Source organism: Crocodylus porosus, unplaced genomic scaffold (genome assembly GCF_001723895.1).
Source record: "Crocodylus porosus isolate Cpor-Errol unplaced genomic scaffold, CroPor_comp1, whole genome shotgun sequence".
In the NCBI taxonomy this organism is placed as follows: domain Eukaryota; kingdom Metazoa; phylum Chordata; order Crocodylia; family Crocodylidae; genus Crocodylus; species Crocodylus porosus.
In genome coordinates, this window is record NW_017728931.1 from 70,443,116 (window position 1) to 70,461,035 (window position 17,920).

At 38.3% G+C, this 17,920-nt stretch overlaps 1 protein-coding gene across 1 annotated transcript in view; it reads right to left on the reverse strand.

Annotated features, from left to right (window-relative positions):
• Positions 1-530: 530 nt before the first annotated feature.
• Positions 531-17,920, reverse strand: part of METTL25 (methyltransferase like 25) — a 116,050-nt gene continuing 98,660 nt past the window's right edge. Inside the window, exons 10-12 of the mRNA XM_019543137.1 lie at positions 3,196-3,270; positions 2,506-2,577; positions 531-941 (exon numbers count right to left, since the gene is read on the reverse strand). Of these exons, the coding sequence (XP_019398682.1) occupies positions 849-941; positions 2,506-2,577; positions 3,196-3,270 (240 nt within the window). The 3' untranslated portion in view covers positions 531-848. The remainder of the gene's footprint in view (positions 942-2,505; positions 2,578-3,195; positions 3,271-17,920) is intronic.

Here is a 17,920-nt window from a genome sequence, read left to right on the forward strand (position 1 = left end):
TTGGTAGGTCCCTAGTTAAATGGCTAGCAAGAAAGCATAACATACAAGTTACTATGGTAACTAATGTGGAAAATTCTACAATTAACAAAGAAAAATAAGGATTTTACACCTTCCATTTTAGCACAGATTCACCGAATCATCATTTATTTCATGCCAGACCTAAGAGCATTATATTAAATTCTGCCACATTTTTGGCAAAACCCATATTGATTTTACTGAAGTTTGGGTTTCAGATGTGAAGTATGTTTACAACACAGACTATGGTGTAGTGCAGAGATACCTGCTAGCTTGCATATCAGAAGCAGTCTAGCTATGACAGCACAGGTCTTCAGGTGGGCAAATCTATCCTGCTAAAAAAGTTTCATGCTATTGTGCCTGACTACTTCTAGTACCTATGCTAGTGAAGTCAACTCTAAACTACACTAGAATCTGATTAACACTCAGTTAAACAAGAAAATTAGTGCCCCGTAGATCTGATCTGTAATAACAACAACACAAACAAACAAACAAACAAGGATAAAACACTAAAGTCAATTTTGCTAAAAGAAATTTAGTTGTAGGATATATATCCCTATTTTTTTCTGTGAAAATTAATTCTTTACTGTATCTTAGTAAAGTAATAGTGACATTTTAAATGTCTTTGATACGGCTTTGCTTTTGATATATTTCCAAATAATTCATATATGTATTCAATGCTTTATTTTTTCAGGTAAAAACAAAACAACTGTGGAATATACAGTACCCTGGTGCTCGGATAATAACTTAAAATGATAAAAGTGAGGTTAAAAGGTAGTAATGATATCAAGTTGGCAGCTTTAAACCTATCTACAATTTGCTTCAACTTTAAATCACTGCTGTTTCTTCAGAGCAATAACTGCATAGCATCTGGGGGATTTCACAGGATCAAATAGCTTCACCAGTCCAGACCAGGCAATGTTGTCCTGTAAAATGATATATGATTAAAAGTACATTAAGATGTGTTTGACTTAAAAGCTAAAATATGGGAATGAATACACATTTTAAAGCATAAAATGCAAAACATGAAAACATGACTTTTATGCAAAGCAGGAAAAGCAGTTACTCACTGCTAAACTTACTGGCAGCTTTGTTGTGAACTGACAAAAATGGGTATGAAAAATAAAACAAATCTGTGGCTCATAGTCATTGCATTATTTCTTAGATGTTCTCATGTGAGAGTCTACCACCCATTCTGAACACAGATCCCTTATTTTATGATTATAAGCAAAAATGTAAAGGGACAAATCCTTCTCATTTTATTCACGCAAGTACTACTACCCACATGAACAAGGCACATTGAATATAGCCCTACCATTTTATATGGCTTTCATCATTTGGGTTTTTTTTCCTTCTCTAGAAAAAGCACAGATTTGGAGTCTCCTCATGCCAGATTAAGTATTACATTTATAAGTAAATCAGTGTTAAATGCAGCAGGTCTAATCTCCTGTTCTGGAAATCAGACAGCTCTCTATGTGATCTATTGCTCGTTGGCATTTGGGAAAAATACATCATTATTTAAATATTTCAAAATTGCCTCTCTCTGTAAAAATACCAGTTAGGACAAAAGCAAACATTTATTACAACTCATTTGTTCCAAGTGCTCTGTGGAAGAGAATAAAGCAAAGATTTACTTATGATAAAATAAAGCTGTTAAAATGAAAGGTTTATAGTGGAAAAACAGAGCTGTTCAGATGAACGTGTTTAATATGAAAAATTTATTTTGACCATAGCCTATAACAGAAACTGAAAAGACACAACCATTTCTTTGTACCAAATTACTTTTGTATAGAAAGTGTTTTACTACTACAGCCTAAGTGTGATTGTTACTTCTGAGTTAATCAGCCAAGTTCTTAGACTAGGAGGGTGAAATTCAAATTAAAGTTCATGTAGCGGCACCTTCTTTCTGTATACCAGATTTAAATTTGGCCTCTTCAGACCTGCTATGTTACTTACATGCCTGTCAGTTGATTATTTGCTTGGAAAAAGCTGATTTCATTTTATGTATTAGGTAGGTATAAAAATAGCCCATGTACATTATTTATCTAATCCAAAGTCCAATGAAGTATGTGGAAATGCTCATGATGAGATCAATGAATACTAGATGAGGCTATCCATTATTACTACTTCAAAACTATAATATGTACATAGGGAAATGTTTCTGTAGCACTTTCAGTACTTATTTTAATAACCAAGTTTCTCAGTGCATAGTACAGAAATGAGATTAGTAGTATTTTTTTTTACTGTCTGCTGACTAGTAATTACCATACAATTAAAAGAACATAAACTTTATTGTTGTAGCATTCCTGAAAATAAAAACATCTGTTGGGTATATGTTTAGACAGAGATGGAATGAACACTTAAAACTTGTAAATATGATGAGAATAGTAATTCTGCAATAGGAAGTCTGTTGCTCAGTGAATAATTTGGCTAACACTCCCAGTTGACTAATACAGCCTTTAGGTTTAATAAATTTTAATGTGAACATACCTGCTCTTTGAGGTAGCAAAGACGATCCAGGAGTATCAACACTTCTATACAGGGAGCCAGAACAACTTTCAACTGAAAGAAAGATTAGACGATATTAAACCCCTAGAAAGGTAGCCAACAGATTATTAAATGGCTACTCATTGCCCCAGAAATAATTTCTTAGAATAAGAATCATTTCCTCATAAATGAGTTGTACAACTGATAGCCTCCCAATTCTTCCCCATCCATTGAACATCTTCAGAAAAAAAAAATCAGTCTAGTTAAGATCAAAAGTCTGTGAAAGATCAAGGAAACTATGCTATTTGGTTGGCTTGAGGCATTAGTCAACAAGCAAATCATACAGGAGGCACAAAGCTTTTAAAATGGGAAATAATGAACTTTAATAAAATGTATTTTTATTAAATAAGTGCCTGGAGACCAATCTGGGTTCAAAGAGATTCTGATATTTCTTTCTTCACAGTAAATCCCCCTTGAAAAGGACTCTTCCATGTGTTTGCTTTATTATTTGACTGACACCTAATATAGTTCTGGAAGAGGATATGCTCAAAATGTGAGCTTTTTTTTTTTTTTTTTTTGTAGACAACATATCACAACTCCACCCCCATGTAAAATTTAATAGGGCTCTATTCTAGACTTGCCCACATATACAAAGTTATGTTTTTAATCCTTTGATTTTTTTTTTTTTTTTACCATATTAAATGCTTCCAGCTCGTTCATTCTAGGCCTGTATTTTTCATAGTAATCCATTATACGGCTGTCTGGGAGCTGCAACAGGAAAAAAAATAAATGACAATTAAAGCCTTTTCTATTACTTAGTCCAGCCAATTTCCGAAAATAAATTATTTTTTCCTAATTAAAAGTGAAATTGAACTGTACTGATACTGTAAAATGAACTCTTGAGTTTTATTTCCAAATTATTTTAAACCTTAGAAAAGTAGTAATCTTCAAAGTAGCAATTTTTTCTGGTCTCAATTACTTGTTCTACAGTTAACTTTAGCATTTCATTCTAACATGAAATATTCAGATATATTAATTATTCAGGAGGCTGAAGCCATTCTTAAATGAGCACCATACACTGAAGTGCAGGTGATCTTCCCATTTTTTTTACAACAAGCCTTTCACATTCATCCAGTGAAGAAATACTAAAGGGCTTATAAAGGAGTCAAATAAAGGAGGGCATATAGTGCACATAGTAACAGAGTGAGGTGCCAAGACTCTGGGGTTTTATTCCATGTTTGGCCAATTACTCACTGCCGGCTCCTGAAGAAGCTACTTAATTTCTCTGTGGCTCATCTGTGAAATGGATAAAAAAAAAAAAAAAATCTGTGCCTATTTTTCTCCAACTGTAAGTATCCCTGCAGTTTTCCTCTACTTCCCCAGATGTCCTGATGCAATTCTACTAACATTCACACCATAGGAAGTTCTACACTCTTGGGCTCCTTTTGGTGCAAAAAACCAGATACTTCATGAATTTTGCCTGAGCAACGTGAAGTTTCCCTTTTTGGTCATTAGAGGCTACTGTACTGATTGTGTTGCAGTAGCAGTTGGAGCCGCCTTCCATACAAGCTCTGTATTCTGAGCAGGTCAGAGCTCTAGAGACGTTGCAGCAATCAGAGCAAGCATCCAGGTTTGCCCATAACATATGAAAGTAATGAAGGCCCAAAGGAAAGGAAACCCTCCCTCTGAGTGATGCTGCTGATAGAGCTTGCTGGGAATGTAGGAGGTGTGAGCTGACGGCTGCAAGAGCCTATAAGGCAGTGGTAATGAAACAGACTGCAGGACCTCACTGTGCAAGTCCTTCTGGGAAGGAATGGGACTGATGCAACCTGGCAGGGCAAGATGGGACCGCTCTCCAGCAGAGCCAGTAGACCGCTGGATGGTGAGAGAGTGACAGACCCAGGGAACAGCTTCATGGTACAGCCAGACCTGCATTTGCTTGTGGCACCCACAATCTGTAGTCATTTGAGTCTGACTTCAGGACGGAGGTAATGTGAGGGGTGTATCATATTTAAAGATCACACTATACAGCTGCATCATTCTAAATAAGGATAAAACTGTATTAATCTCTTTTTTTTAAATGTAATCAGTTGTAGAGCAAACTCCTAACTTTTGACATCCAAACTTAACGTTGGAATGCTTGGGGTTGACAGGATTGCTGGCTCATTCTACAGTGGAACTCCCACGCGTTCCTCAAAGAAAGTTAACTCTCGACTACAGATGTAAGCCCTCGTGTAGCTCTACTGACACCTACGAATGCACTGACTTTTCTGCCATGAGAACTTCTAAATAGAACTTTGCAAATCATTGGTATTTTGGGTTTGCAGATTTTGGGTTCGCCTACCCCCGACCAAAAAAAGAAGTTATAGACTGAATAAAAGTTTGCCTTGGACCCCAAACTAAATGCAAATAAGATGTTTCATGTTTAGTCAGGGATTTAAAAAAAAGGAAATTTTGAGATAAAAAGTCACTCTGAATCATAACAATAAATTTTTTGAAAAAAAAAAAAAGCCAAGAAAATTCAGCTTCCCTTTTGAATCATGTTTCCAACATGAACCATTCAGTGGAAGCCAACCAAATTTGTAAATGTTTAACTGAATCACTTTAAAAATCAAACATTATTTACCTCTCTTTCTCCCTGCCACTGTCAGATCCAGCTCTGCTTGGCTTGGGCCCTAATGCCTCACCTCTCTCTCTCTCCTTGCTCACTGTATCTCCCAAAATCTGCCATGCTACCATGTAGCACATTAGGAAATGTTCCAGACTATACCATTAAAACCATGGAATCCAATCCAATTCAATAAAACAGGTCAGCAAAAAAGAAAGTCTGAATTTATGACCTGAATAGTAGTCAAAGAGATTCCACAACAGAGGACATGAAAAGGATAAAACTCTATTGGACAATTTTATGGGAGGGAAGCAGTTGAAAATCCTGATTATACTAGATTGGTCTTTGAAACACACTGCATTTCTGGCAACTGGAGCATCTAGTTGCCCTGCCCCAAATTCGCAGACAGCATGCTCTACAGACTCTAGTACTACGCCCATAGTTAAACATACATGAATTAGGTACCCATGTGACCGGAGTTTATTGTTGCACGCTAAGAACATGTGTAGATGCACCCAGTATTATGTGAATATAGGATTTCTAACATAATTGGATGTTATAACATGAATACAATCACTAAAACAAAGAACATGCTATTGCCCCTATTTCTTCTTGAAGTCTTTAATTTTTGCAAAGTTTAAGTATTGGACACTCCCAAGTAAGCTGCAAGAAATATAGGAAAACCAAATTTTGGTGAGAATCTCTTCACTGATTTAGCTATAATATTCCCTAGGCTCTTCTAAGCTAATGACACCATGATGGCAGCACCAGTGGACAATGTGATGATGCATAATCTCCCCTTAAGTTAGTTCATTCTGATTTGGTTGGTATAGCAGATGAAATGGACAAAACTGGCAGCAGAGACAAGTAGACAAGCAGGATTTCCAGACTTATGATGTCGTCTGCCCCCTGAACAGACACAAGTCTTGGAAAGAAAAGTTTCTTTTATGCTCCCATGCTGTGTACTAAGGGACAGCTGCAATTTTCAGGAGCTTTCTGTGATTTTAAGGACCAAATACAGATTAGTTTCATAGGAACCTCAGTGGGACTTCAATGGAATTTGTTTCCAAATCTCAAAGGCTGATCAACATAGGCGAGTTCAAAAAGCCCTAAAACATGTTAGATGCCTAAATTCATTCACACCTCCTTTTTGGACTGCAAACTTCTTTAGGCATCTACAGCAGGCTCAGAAGTGATTGAATTTGATCACCCAGGTGCTTTGTTTCTGACTAAGCTGTACTCCAATCTACATTGGGACAGGGGAAATTCCTACATTCTACTTAAACATAAGCCCAATCTCCCAGGGCTCCTTGACCACAAATATTTTTCATAACAAGAGCATTAAGCTAAAAAATGTAGTGGCTTCCCCTACTTCCTGGGGAAGTGCTTTGACCTATTAGGTAACAGGCAGATATCCCCCCAACACCAATCAGGCAACTACTCTTAGAAGTCAGAGTAGACATTCTGGATTCTGTATGAATGGAGCCAAATGCCTAACTACATAGAGGGATGGACACTGTGCTTAGCTTTTACTATTGGCTAGTTTGTGGCACCTCCAGGTTATCTGACTTGTTCACTGAAGGCACTCACCTATACCTCCTAAGTATCTGCATACCTCCTAGGTACCTAACGTACATGCAGGGTGCGTCCACACAAGATGCTACTGCGCAGAAGCAATGAGCAACTGCACAGTAGCATGTTGCTACTACACAGTGGCGTTGCCGGGCACTAACCGTGCGGCGATGCTACTGTGCAGTAACAACAAGCTATTGTGCAGTAGCTCATTGGTATTGTGCAGTAGCATTGGAAAAAAAATGTGCAGCCGACAGTACTGTGCAGTAATGGTAGTTACTCCACAGTCATTTATGCATAAGCAAGTACTAAATGACTGTGCAGTCTGCTGCTCACGTAGACATGGTTAGAGTACCTAAAACCTTTGAAGCCACCCTTTGGAAGCATGATACTTAGGTTTTATAAGACTAAGCAGGATCTGGTCCAAAGTGGGTGTGTCTACATATGTGCAGTTACTGCGCAGTAACTGCAATTCATCTTCCTTCTCTTCTGAAATCATAATGGGATAAGGATGTTTTTTACTGTATGTAATCTGCATTATTTCTCTATTTTAGGTAAAACTGTAAAAAAAAATACTTTTTCAGGTGAGAGTAAAATTTGACACTGTCTTATGCAGATACACAGCATTAATACAAACTTATAACTCCTTACACAAGTTAACATAAACTTCACAAAATCTCTTTAATTAACAAGTTTTATACCTTCCTCCTATTTTTGGTAGCTGAACTTTAAGATGAGAGATTTTCACAGCCATCGGAAGCCAAACTCCATGGGAAAGTGGCTACAGAAAATCTCAGCCTACATGTTTTAAGTCATCTCAAACTCCTCCGCAGGCAGACACACGCATTCAGACATTTTAGTCTGGGATTTGGGACATATTCAAATGGCTTCATATTTTATGTAATGTTCAAAATAGTACACATGGACCTTGAATCCCTCCTCTCTAATTATATACATGTAGCTTTTGCAGCCCTCCACTGGATAAAGGGCAAAAAGAAAGCCACAGATCGTGATTTTCTCTTTTAATTTCCCCTTAATCTTTCAACACCATTATGTAATAATCCACCACTTTGCAGGAACAGCTGTTGCCAGGGAGATATTTATGTATGCAGTGCTGCTTATGGTGGGCTGAGAGAAAGCTTTCCTCTGTTTATCTAAAATCCCCTGCTCTATCTTCTTATTTTACTTCCTAGAATAAAAGCCTAAATTTTCAAACAAAAAAGTTTCATCCACCAAAATCAGCACCCGAACCATGTTCCCATTCTCTTTTTCCCTTAAGTTACAACAGAACATAAAGCAGCATCATGCAATTAATTATCGTTTGATGTCATATTAATATCTAGCAGCTTCAATCAGGTCTTCTTTTGCTTTGTTCAGCATAAACCTTTGTGAACTACCAGCATTACAAATTAGCTCAGGGTGGGGGTTACACATGTCAGAGACCCAGAAAGCTGTAGAAAGGTGTTATGTAAGAAGCTGACAAATAAACCAATGAGATGGATATTGCTGGAAGACTGGAGGAGGTACATCAATAAACAATCTTAAATAATTTCCCCCTCCCTCCTCTTTTCTTTTTAATAAAGAGATCCTGGAGACTCTCTCTCCCAGTCGCAATCATGTGGTCAGCCTCCCTCCTCCCCCCCACCTATTCACAATTGCGTGACACCTACAGCAATTCTTTACATGAAAAGGTAGTGGCAGGAAAATGGTTTCTTCTGATGTAATTTAGCAGCTGGAAAGGAAGAAAACTAGCATGGACCACCACCACATGCTCAGCAGACCACAGCAGTGACTGACTTTGATTAAATTCATTTTGCTGAACCACATCTTTGTAATGACAATCCGGCATACAAACCAATATTTTACAGATATAAGCCTAGCCTAGTGGTGCTAGCAAACCAATACATGATGATTGTTATTTTCAAAATGCTACAGCTTAGCATATAGCAAAATCTATCCTCAGTCTCCTTAAAAATGAAGGTGGCAATCATCCACAAACAAAGCACAAGGCATGTTCATGAACTCATTATTCTTAGAAGAACAAGCAAAGCAAACCACAAGAACATGCTGGCCAGGCCACACACAAAACACATTTTTAACAGTATTTGATCTACTTGGGTTTTCTTCAAGTAACTAAAGGAAAAAACCTGAATGACAGAAACCAAAATGATTTCTATTAATTTTTGTCTCGGACAGCATTCCACACTAATGCTTTAATTATAGTGTTGCCATTAGCAACTCTATGGTTAAACCTGACAAGGCCATTCTATTCAAAAGCCCTGTTTTCAGTTTTTCAGAACCAGCTGAACATTATGCAAAGGTGCATTTTTTCAGTAATGCATATATATTCATCTGATTTTAGAAGGTGTGAAAAAAAACAAAAACTTTATGTGATTTATGTTAAAACCATTAGAAAATCATCAGGCAGATAATTCTCAAGAAGACATTTTGGGTATGCTTTTGTTTGGATGTAAGCATAATAAAGACTGAAGCTAGTGGATCCGAAAATTCATTAACACGACCAGCCTTGCCTTGCATGGAACCTATGGATGGAATTGGATAGCTGTGCCATATGAAAGAGACTCCATCATTCCTGGAATCTGACTGGGGAAAATAACAAAGCCAGGCAGAAGACGTCAATGGGAATAAGTTTGAAGCAATACTAGGAAAGGTAAAGAGTTGTAGTAACTGCACAGGGAAGAGGCTCTTTGGTCAGATAAGACTAAGTGAGAACAATGCTGTTTGAAGATCTCTCTCATTCATACCAACAAAGAATTAATATAATTTAAAAATAAAAAAAAAATGACAAAATGTTATACATTTGTGTCCCTAGATTGCAGAAAAGAACCGTACTTTATACTGCTTGAAGAAAAGCATATTGTCACGTAATTAAAGCCTACCCTAACTTGCTAGAAGGGACTTTAAACTGTTGTACAGCTGTATGTGCAGCTGTAAATCCGGTACTTCTTCACTTGACTGTTTAATCATTCAGGTGTTAAAAACTTTACACATATCAATTGGAACATTTTGTATGGAATTTCCCAGTTTTTTTAATCAGAAAAAGGAAGAAAAAGATCTACAACTGACCATTAAAATAGGGAGTTTCATGTCCAACTCTGAAGCTGCTAGACTTGCAAAGAACTGGTAAATACATAACCTAATGATATACATACCATGATGCCATATCCTAAGGCATTTATGGAGATCTGCAAGACAGAACCATTTTCCTATGAAGCTTTCTTTGTACTATACAGTAAACCTTCCTAACTCCTATGTCCTGATGACAGCATACATAACCTGGTTTACCTTGCATAGAAAGTGAAAATTCTCATGCAAAATATTGTGTGGATTCACAATTTTGTAACTATGCAATTTTGGACGGGCTTTATCTGAGTCAAATCAAAACAGAAGTTCACTGAAACACTCAAGATAAAAAGGCCTTCAATGAGTGTTGTATACAAGCTAAAGAAGTCAGGGGAGAAGATTTTCTTCGTATCTGCTTTATTTATTCTCCCAAGATTCCCTGTACAGGGACAGAGTAGGCCAAGAAACAGGTATGTCAGACTGCTAAAGATAGAGGTATGCACACATCATCCCTCTTCTGAAATTAGTGAAAACACCTCATGGAAACGTAGCTAATGTGCCCAAACATTTCCTAACATTAAAAGAATACACACATATAACTACAGAGCCTTCAGAATACAGCTCAGCAAAGAGACAGTTTGCTGAGTGGTAATGTGAACCCATATGGCCTCCATCCTGAAGTTACCTCAAAGGGCCAAGGGATATTAAAACAATCAACTGGGGTTATATGTGGTTAACCACTATGTGGTTATTTCTATATACAGGCATTTGGCTTTGCAAATGTGATGCCAGGATTTTCAAAGGACAATAATGAGGATGGGTCCTATTTCCCTTAGGCTCCTTTGAAAGTTCCCACAGTTGTTACTGTGCTGTCATTTAGTACTTGCATAACTAAGTACTAAATGACTGCACAGTAAAGAGCATTACTGCACAGTACAGCACAGTTGCCTACTGATGCTTAGTGTGCAGTAGCTCATTACTACTGCGCATTAAGCTTTTGTGTAGACATGACCTGTATTTAATACTGTAGGAATCTTTACATTGTGAAATTGCACTATTTCTTTCTCTGGGCAGTAATTTTAAAGGACGCATAATTTTCACATAGTTATATAAATGCATGCTACTAGGGTATGTTATAGAAAAAAAACAGTATGTTGATAATTTATGTAGGATTGAATCCAATGTATTAAATATATATGTAGCTAATGTGATTAACTGGTTGCTGTTAAAGTATGAAAAGCTATCCTCCAGAACACCCATGTACATTGTGCCTTTAGAGCAGGAGGTGACTTTACTGTATATATTTCTTTTTGGTAGTCACGCTGTAAATTATGATAAAGCATAATGAAAAAGTTGGAATACAAAATGATGTTGTATATACAAAAGTGTATATATACATATATGCACAAGAGTATATCTCTATATTCACACTTACATATATATAAGTATTATCCTTATTTTAAATGGTAGTCAACAGGCCAGGTTCTAATATTAATATATTATATTTAGTTCATCCACTGATTTCACTACAGTTCATACTGTAGGTAACACCAAAGTGCAATTCATCATTCAGTTATTTACATTTCAACATTTTTCAGTTATATGATAATGCTACTATTAGATGTTTGCCTCACCAAAATAGAAACTGTTGAAAGAAATGAGCATATGCATGCTTTTTCACCATGTTTCTTTAATACAAACTAACAAGGTATATATACACCAAATGTATGCATCAGCTCTTTGAAAAGTGCTCAAAAAGGTGACAATTTTTTAGACATTTGTGTATGAGACTGAACAGAATGACCAATACATTTTACATAAAGCATCAGTAGTCACCTTTAAGTGCTTCCGTTTAAAAAGGAAACGCTCCGAATTTAAAAAAAAATGCCATATCAAAGTCAAGCAAACAGTAATTCCACTGAAGTTGCCTTAACTTTAAATTTCACTGCAAGTGCAGGGAATAGACTATCTTTTGTTATATCTAGAGCCTGGCTCCAATTAATGATACTAAAGAACATAGATGAAATTCTTACAATATAAATATTCTCTTAACAAGAAGTGGCATACAACTCCTTACAGAATGTTAAAAGTAATAAAAAGCAACAACCTTTCGTTAAAGTAGAGACTGAAATTTGTACCGCTCTACATTCTGTCCCAGTAAAGGGTTACATCAGTGAGAAGTAATGCACATCAAATAACTTTAATGAGAGACAGCAGGTTGTATGTTGATAAACATCTCTCTCTAGACAAATGTGCTGTATAAAAAAGCTACACCAGGGGGTTAAGAATAGTTTTTTTTCTGACCTCCTTTAGATGCAACGTGCCAAACATCAGAGCTGTTTAAATTATTTAAGAAGATGATAAATATCTTTGCTTTAGGGTTACATTGTTTCCATGTATGCAGTTACTGTGCCATTAATTTAAAATATCACTAACGTTATATTGTTCAGAACTGAAAATGAAAAATGTTAAGCAAGGCAGTCTTGAAGGAGCACTGTGGGCTTAAACAAAAACAAGCAAACTTGCAGTGCTTGTATACACAAGCAAACAAAACACAAACACACTCTTGAGGCTCCATCAAATGTGAAGGCTTAATGTAATTTCAACTAAGGAATTGCTAATATGCCTCCATTGTATATAGTTAAGTTGGATGTTTCTTGAAGGGCTTTTAGTGCTTTGTGAAATGTTTTGACTATGACAAATTCACCATCACAAACACCAGTAGCCTGTAGAAGAGCAAGCTACTGTTTTATTATAGCTTATATGGACATTTGTACACATGCTTGCGCTGCAGCACCAGGCACTTTTAAAAAGCACACGGTGCTGCAGCGTGTACATTTGTGTAACCAGTGAAAATACGCGTCAGCGCAAAGAAGATGGCACTGGTGCCTCTTGAATTAAAACATGAAAGGTGTTTTAGTTCAAAGGTGCACTGCTGCCATTTTTCCTGCACTGACGCACATTTCACCACTTACACAACTGTATGCGATTCAGCATTGAACACGTCAGCTCGCGTGTAGAGCAGACACTTAACTGGATCTCCAGTGCATCACACCACAAAAGCATTGTGTATAAGTGTCCTTTATGCTTGAATGTGGCAAAAAGATGAAGTTAAGCTCGTTATAGTATTTTTTCACTGAATACAGTGAAATACAGAAGTGTTGCATTCCTGCATGTCTCCTTGTGCCTAGATGTGGTGTTGCCCTAATATCTTTGGCCAGTTGTAAGTAAATCTAGTCACGTTTCTATGTTTCGAATAGCAACTATTTCCTACTGACTGAAACATCTCCTTTATTAACAAGCTATTAACAGGAAATACAGGAAAGTTTTCACCCAGGTGTCTTATGGATTCATATTCTGTTGGGGTTTATCAGTTCCTATTAAGTCCACCAGACACTTACCTCTTTCTTAGGACTACTTCCTAGAGCTAGGGTTTTTTCCTGCTGCTGCAGCTCTTTCCCAAGCAGCACAACATTTCTCATAGACTGGGACTCCTGCTGGGAGAATTTCTTCCAGGAGACTGAATGTCAGTACACTTTCCCCTGGGCTTAATCCTCCCGGGGCACACCAGTCTCGAGAAGGCACAGAGGGAAGCTGCTCCCATCCCTCCTGTAGATCTGTAGAGGGAAGGAGCAGCCACCAACTGTTTCCCTGCTGCTTCTGGAGTCCCTGGTTGGTATGAGAAGATTTGCTGCACTGGGAGCTCAGCGGCAAGAAGCCACACAGCCCTCTGCCTACCTCTCACACCAAGATGCTGGCAGGGACCTTGCTTCGCTGCTCCCGCTCCCCAGTTCCCAGGCACCAGAAGCTGAGCACAGGGAGTGGCACTGTCCCTGGTTGACTTTCCTTTGCCCCATCCTGCTGCTCTGGGTGATGGGCTTTACCCTGCTGTTCCTCTCCAGCCTTGGACTTGCCCAGAGCAGTAAGGCACAGCCCTGCTTAAGGAAGCCTTGCTGCTCTTTTTCCTTCTCAGACTGGTTCAGGAGGTGGGAGAAGCAGCCACCGCTGTTCCCTGCTTCTTCCCTAAACTGAACAGTGCCCCGTTTAGTGTAGCAGCTAGAGGCTTTGCTCCAGTGCTCCCTCTGCTCCTTTCCCAGAGACTGGGAGCAGAGTGGAGGATACTCTGCCACCCTGCTATCCACAGTCTGACCTAGGGCACATGCAGGGAGTCATCATTGCTGCTCCACTTCCCTTGGAGACTGGGTGGAGTGGAGCAGGCACCACTCCCCTTGCCTGCCACAGACCAGTATCACCATGGTCTGGGGAAGACATGAAGAACAGGGGAGATGGGGCAGCTGCAGCCTAAACATCTCCACTGCTCCCTCTCCCTCAAAAACATCCCCCTGTACAAATGAACATCTATGCTCAGCCTGTCATACTAATGCCATTTGCTGGGCATCCATCATTTGGGTTATGGTTGATTTGTTATCTATTAGGCATTATGATAGATTAGGTTAATTTGATCAAAAATGTTTAAAAACTGTTAACAAAATGTATTTGAAAACAGCCCGCATTTTAAATTAGAATGTTTAAGGATCCCTATAGTTGCTTGTTTTTCTGGGGCATGAAAGGCTACTAGCCCACTGGACTAACCTGCCCTTTGCTGAGCAGTCTTTCTGTTTCCTGCTTAGCCTGAAGCTGGATCTGGTATGTTCTCTATAGCAAGGCTCTAAGAAGACAGAGAGACAATTACTTCTTGCCTTCTGTGAATTAAAGTAACTTGCCAAGAGGAAGTGCATGCTCCTGTCGGGCCAAAAGCAGCGGTAAGCACCGTCTCCTAGTTACTCAAGGTCCAACATACATGCATGTAGCTATAGGAGGTATTCCCTCATAACCTTAGGGGAATAAAGGATTTAGGGGAATATCCGAGGGGTGGAAATTGAGTAAAAACACAGGGGTGAATACATTCAGCCCTTCTGATGAGAAAGGCTTTCTCTCTTTTGAGCCTCCATACAAAATGTCATGTGTACGACTACAGCCAATAAGCATAAGAGCAAAGAAAAAATCTTAAGGATAAATGCTAGCTAGCCTTCCACATCCTCCTTTACTTCATCACTACATTTTCCCTTTGTCCAACCCATTATCCTATTGGGGATTCTTGCACACACACAAATTAATAAAGAAACATGGCACTTTCCTGGGGTTATTTTTAATGCCATGGAATTGGTGAACTTGGCTGTCCCTGGGTGAAATGGCTATAATGCAGCTGCACTCAAGGCAAAAACAGCTTTTTTAAAATCTTCACTGCCCTAATTCGAGCAAATTTTTACCCTAAATTACATATCATATCCGAGAATAAATTTATAATGAAAAGTTTGACAGATCCTAAACCACATGCCAGTACAAATGACATTATTAAAGTGACAAAACCTGCAGTGGCAAAATGTTCAAGGTCTTTTCTAAGTGTCTTCTGGTGCCTTATCAATTTATAGCTATCAACTTTACCTGGACTCCAGCCATCTATAAAATTTCCCATATGCAGCTCTGCCTGCTTTGGAATGATAATGTTCTCTCTCTTATTCCACATGACACAGTAATTTCATAGGATTAAAAACCAGTCCAGAAACATGCTAGATTAACTGTACACTTCAGTTGTTTACATCATTTTGAATGTAAACAGATGGTAATTAAAGACTCAGCAACATATTAGCATGCATTTGCTCACTATGAACAGATTTGTATAAGTTTATAAATGTCACAATAATATAACACAGTTCTTATTCAAAAACTGTATGAAATACTTTGTACTTTATTTAATCCACCAATTACACGTTTTACTGCCTCTCTCAATTGTTAGAATTTTATTCAAGAGCATAACCTGGATTATTTAATGAATTCATGAATATACAGAATTGGATTCATTAATTAAAAACCTATGGCTAAAACATTTCATTTATTTTAAACACTGGTACTGTTATGGTAGTCCTGTGATAGCATGAGCCATTAATGTGAATTCAGAACATGTGTTTAGTTCTTTGCTATTACAGCATTACCAGCTGGAATTGTTGAGAATATAGCTAACTCTTCTGATGAGTGGCAGAAATCTTTTACATTGCTATACCACTTGAACATTCAACTGGACAAAGACCTCAAAAAGGACACAAGAAAAAATTACTGTGAGGACCTGAAAATAATTCATTTAGCATAAGTCATGCATGTGAATCATCTCAGGATCACTATTGAGTTCTTGGGAGCCTTGTAGCTTTAAAGTCTACAAAATGAAATATCAGCATATTTGTGTAGGATAGCGATTCATTCAAGTCTTTAATGAAGGCGACAACAGCCATGTTTATCATCTATGCAGAGGAAGTGATAAAGTGACTGGAGGCGGTCTAGCATGGTGTCAGTACAAGCAAAGGATCTTGATGTCTCCTTAGGAGCACAAGCATGTGGGAGGTGTGCTTATTTACTCTGGGTGACAGCATGTGTAGAATGAGTGCAACAGCGCTTCCTTCTCTCAGAGGGATGCTGTGAGAACAACTCCATAAATGCTGGGGAAGCATTCAGTACTATAATCATAAACACCATATATGGAGAAGAAAAGACTTGATTTTTTTCCAAGTCATCCAAGATATACTTTGGCCAATATGGCTAGAGGGAAACAAAAGGAAATTGTTTTGACTTTCTTACAAATGCCCTTCAACTTATTCCCTGCTGCTGTTTATGTACCTCTTTCAGAGAATTAAGAGCCTGATGTCTATGAGGCTCATTAGCATTACTGCATGAAGCCCCTGCTAATCCTTATTGGTGGATTAAAACTGTATATAGCTGTTTTAATTCAACACTACCAAAACTGGTATAAGTCCCTACACACTGTTACAGTAATATAGGATTTGAAAGTAAGATTGAATGAATAAGAAAACATTATCAGAGAATAGGAATATAGTTCTCAACTAAACCTCATTCCTGACTTTGATACTATATCTATTATCTCATTCTCCCTTTGTGATCTGGGGCTAAAAGGAAATACAAGATCTATGTGGAGGGGATTCTTCTCCACAATTCATGTCCTTTGAAACTAAAAGACAGGGAAAAGTTATCTTAAACTCATCCATATACACAGAAGTGTATGTTAATTAAAGACTTAAGATAGGATTCCAACTGGTTCCTTAGCAAACTAAGCTCCAAAGAGCAATTCAAATTGGCTTTGAGCCAGCAGCTACAAAATGTATTAGGCACTTTCATTTTGAACTGCATTTTTCCCTAAACATCTGCACTAGAGCCTCAGTTTGAGCCCCAGTTTAGTTGGTACACCTAGATCAGTGGTTCTTGGCTTTTTTTGACACAAGGCACCATGTGTTGGACTTATAGCACCCCTTGGAAGATGCCAGCTCTTAGGTGTCACTAATTCATTGACCACAGAAAAACAGTAGAGCAACTCTTCTACTGCAAAGACCTCTAAAATCACAACGCATCACAATGTTTTGGACATTTTATTTGAAATCCCCTATTTTACCTTGTGAACCGTGTACAGGTGCTTGCATACCTAACAGTACTAATATTGCCTGACACCCCACGGCACCCTTAAAAGGCTCTCAGGACAGAAGCATTGGCCTAGATGCATCAGGGTGCCTAATTTCCACCTATACCCCATGCTGGTCCTTGGAAAAGCCTTTTCAAATGGGAAGGATTTTTTTGGTACATAACTTAAATCATCAGCACTGAGTTTAGCTCAAAGACAATGGCGACAGTGGCCTAGAGCTTATAGCACTCACCCAAGAATTAGAAGATCTGGATCCTAAGCCTTCCTTACAGAAGTCCACCACTACCAGGCAGTAGAAGATGTTAGAGGAAGGTTGTTCTCTACTTGCCCAGTATTCAAGCTGGGCTTCTAGGAAGCTAAAAATACATGAGACATAGGACCCAAAAAGAAGCAAACAAGATGCAAAGTGGTTCAGCAGCTTAGTTTCTGTGACACTCCTTTGGAATGGAGAAGGCTTTGGTTTTAGTCCCTGCTTCCAAGTACTATGTCAGGTACCTAATCTCCTGAGAAGAGGATTTTAGAAATTTCTTCACTTGCCTCTCAGCTTTCTGAGTTGTGCTCTGGAGATGCTGACCACTTTCAGTTTCATAGTAGCTAGAGTCGGAAGGGACCTAGGAAGATCATCTAGTCCGACCCCCTGCCTTGGCAGGAAAGAGCACCGGGGTCAGATG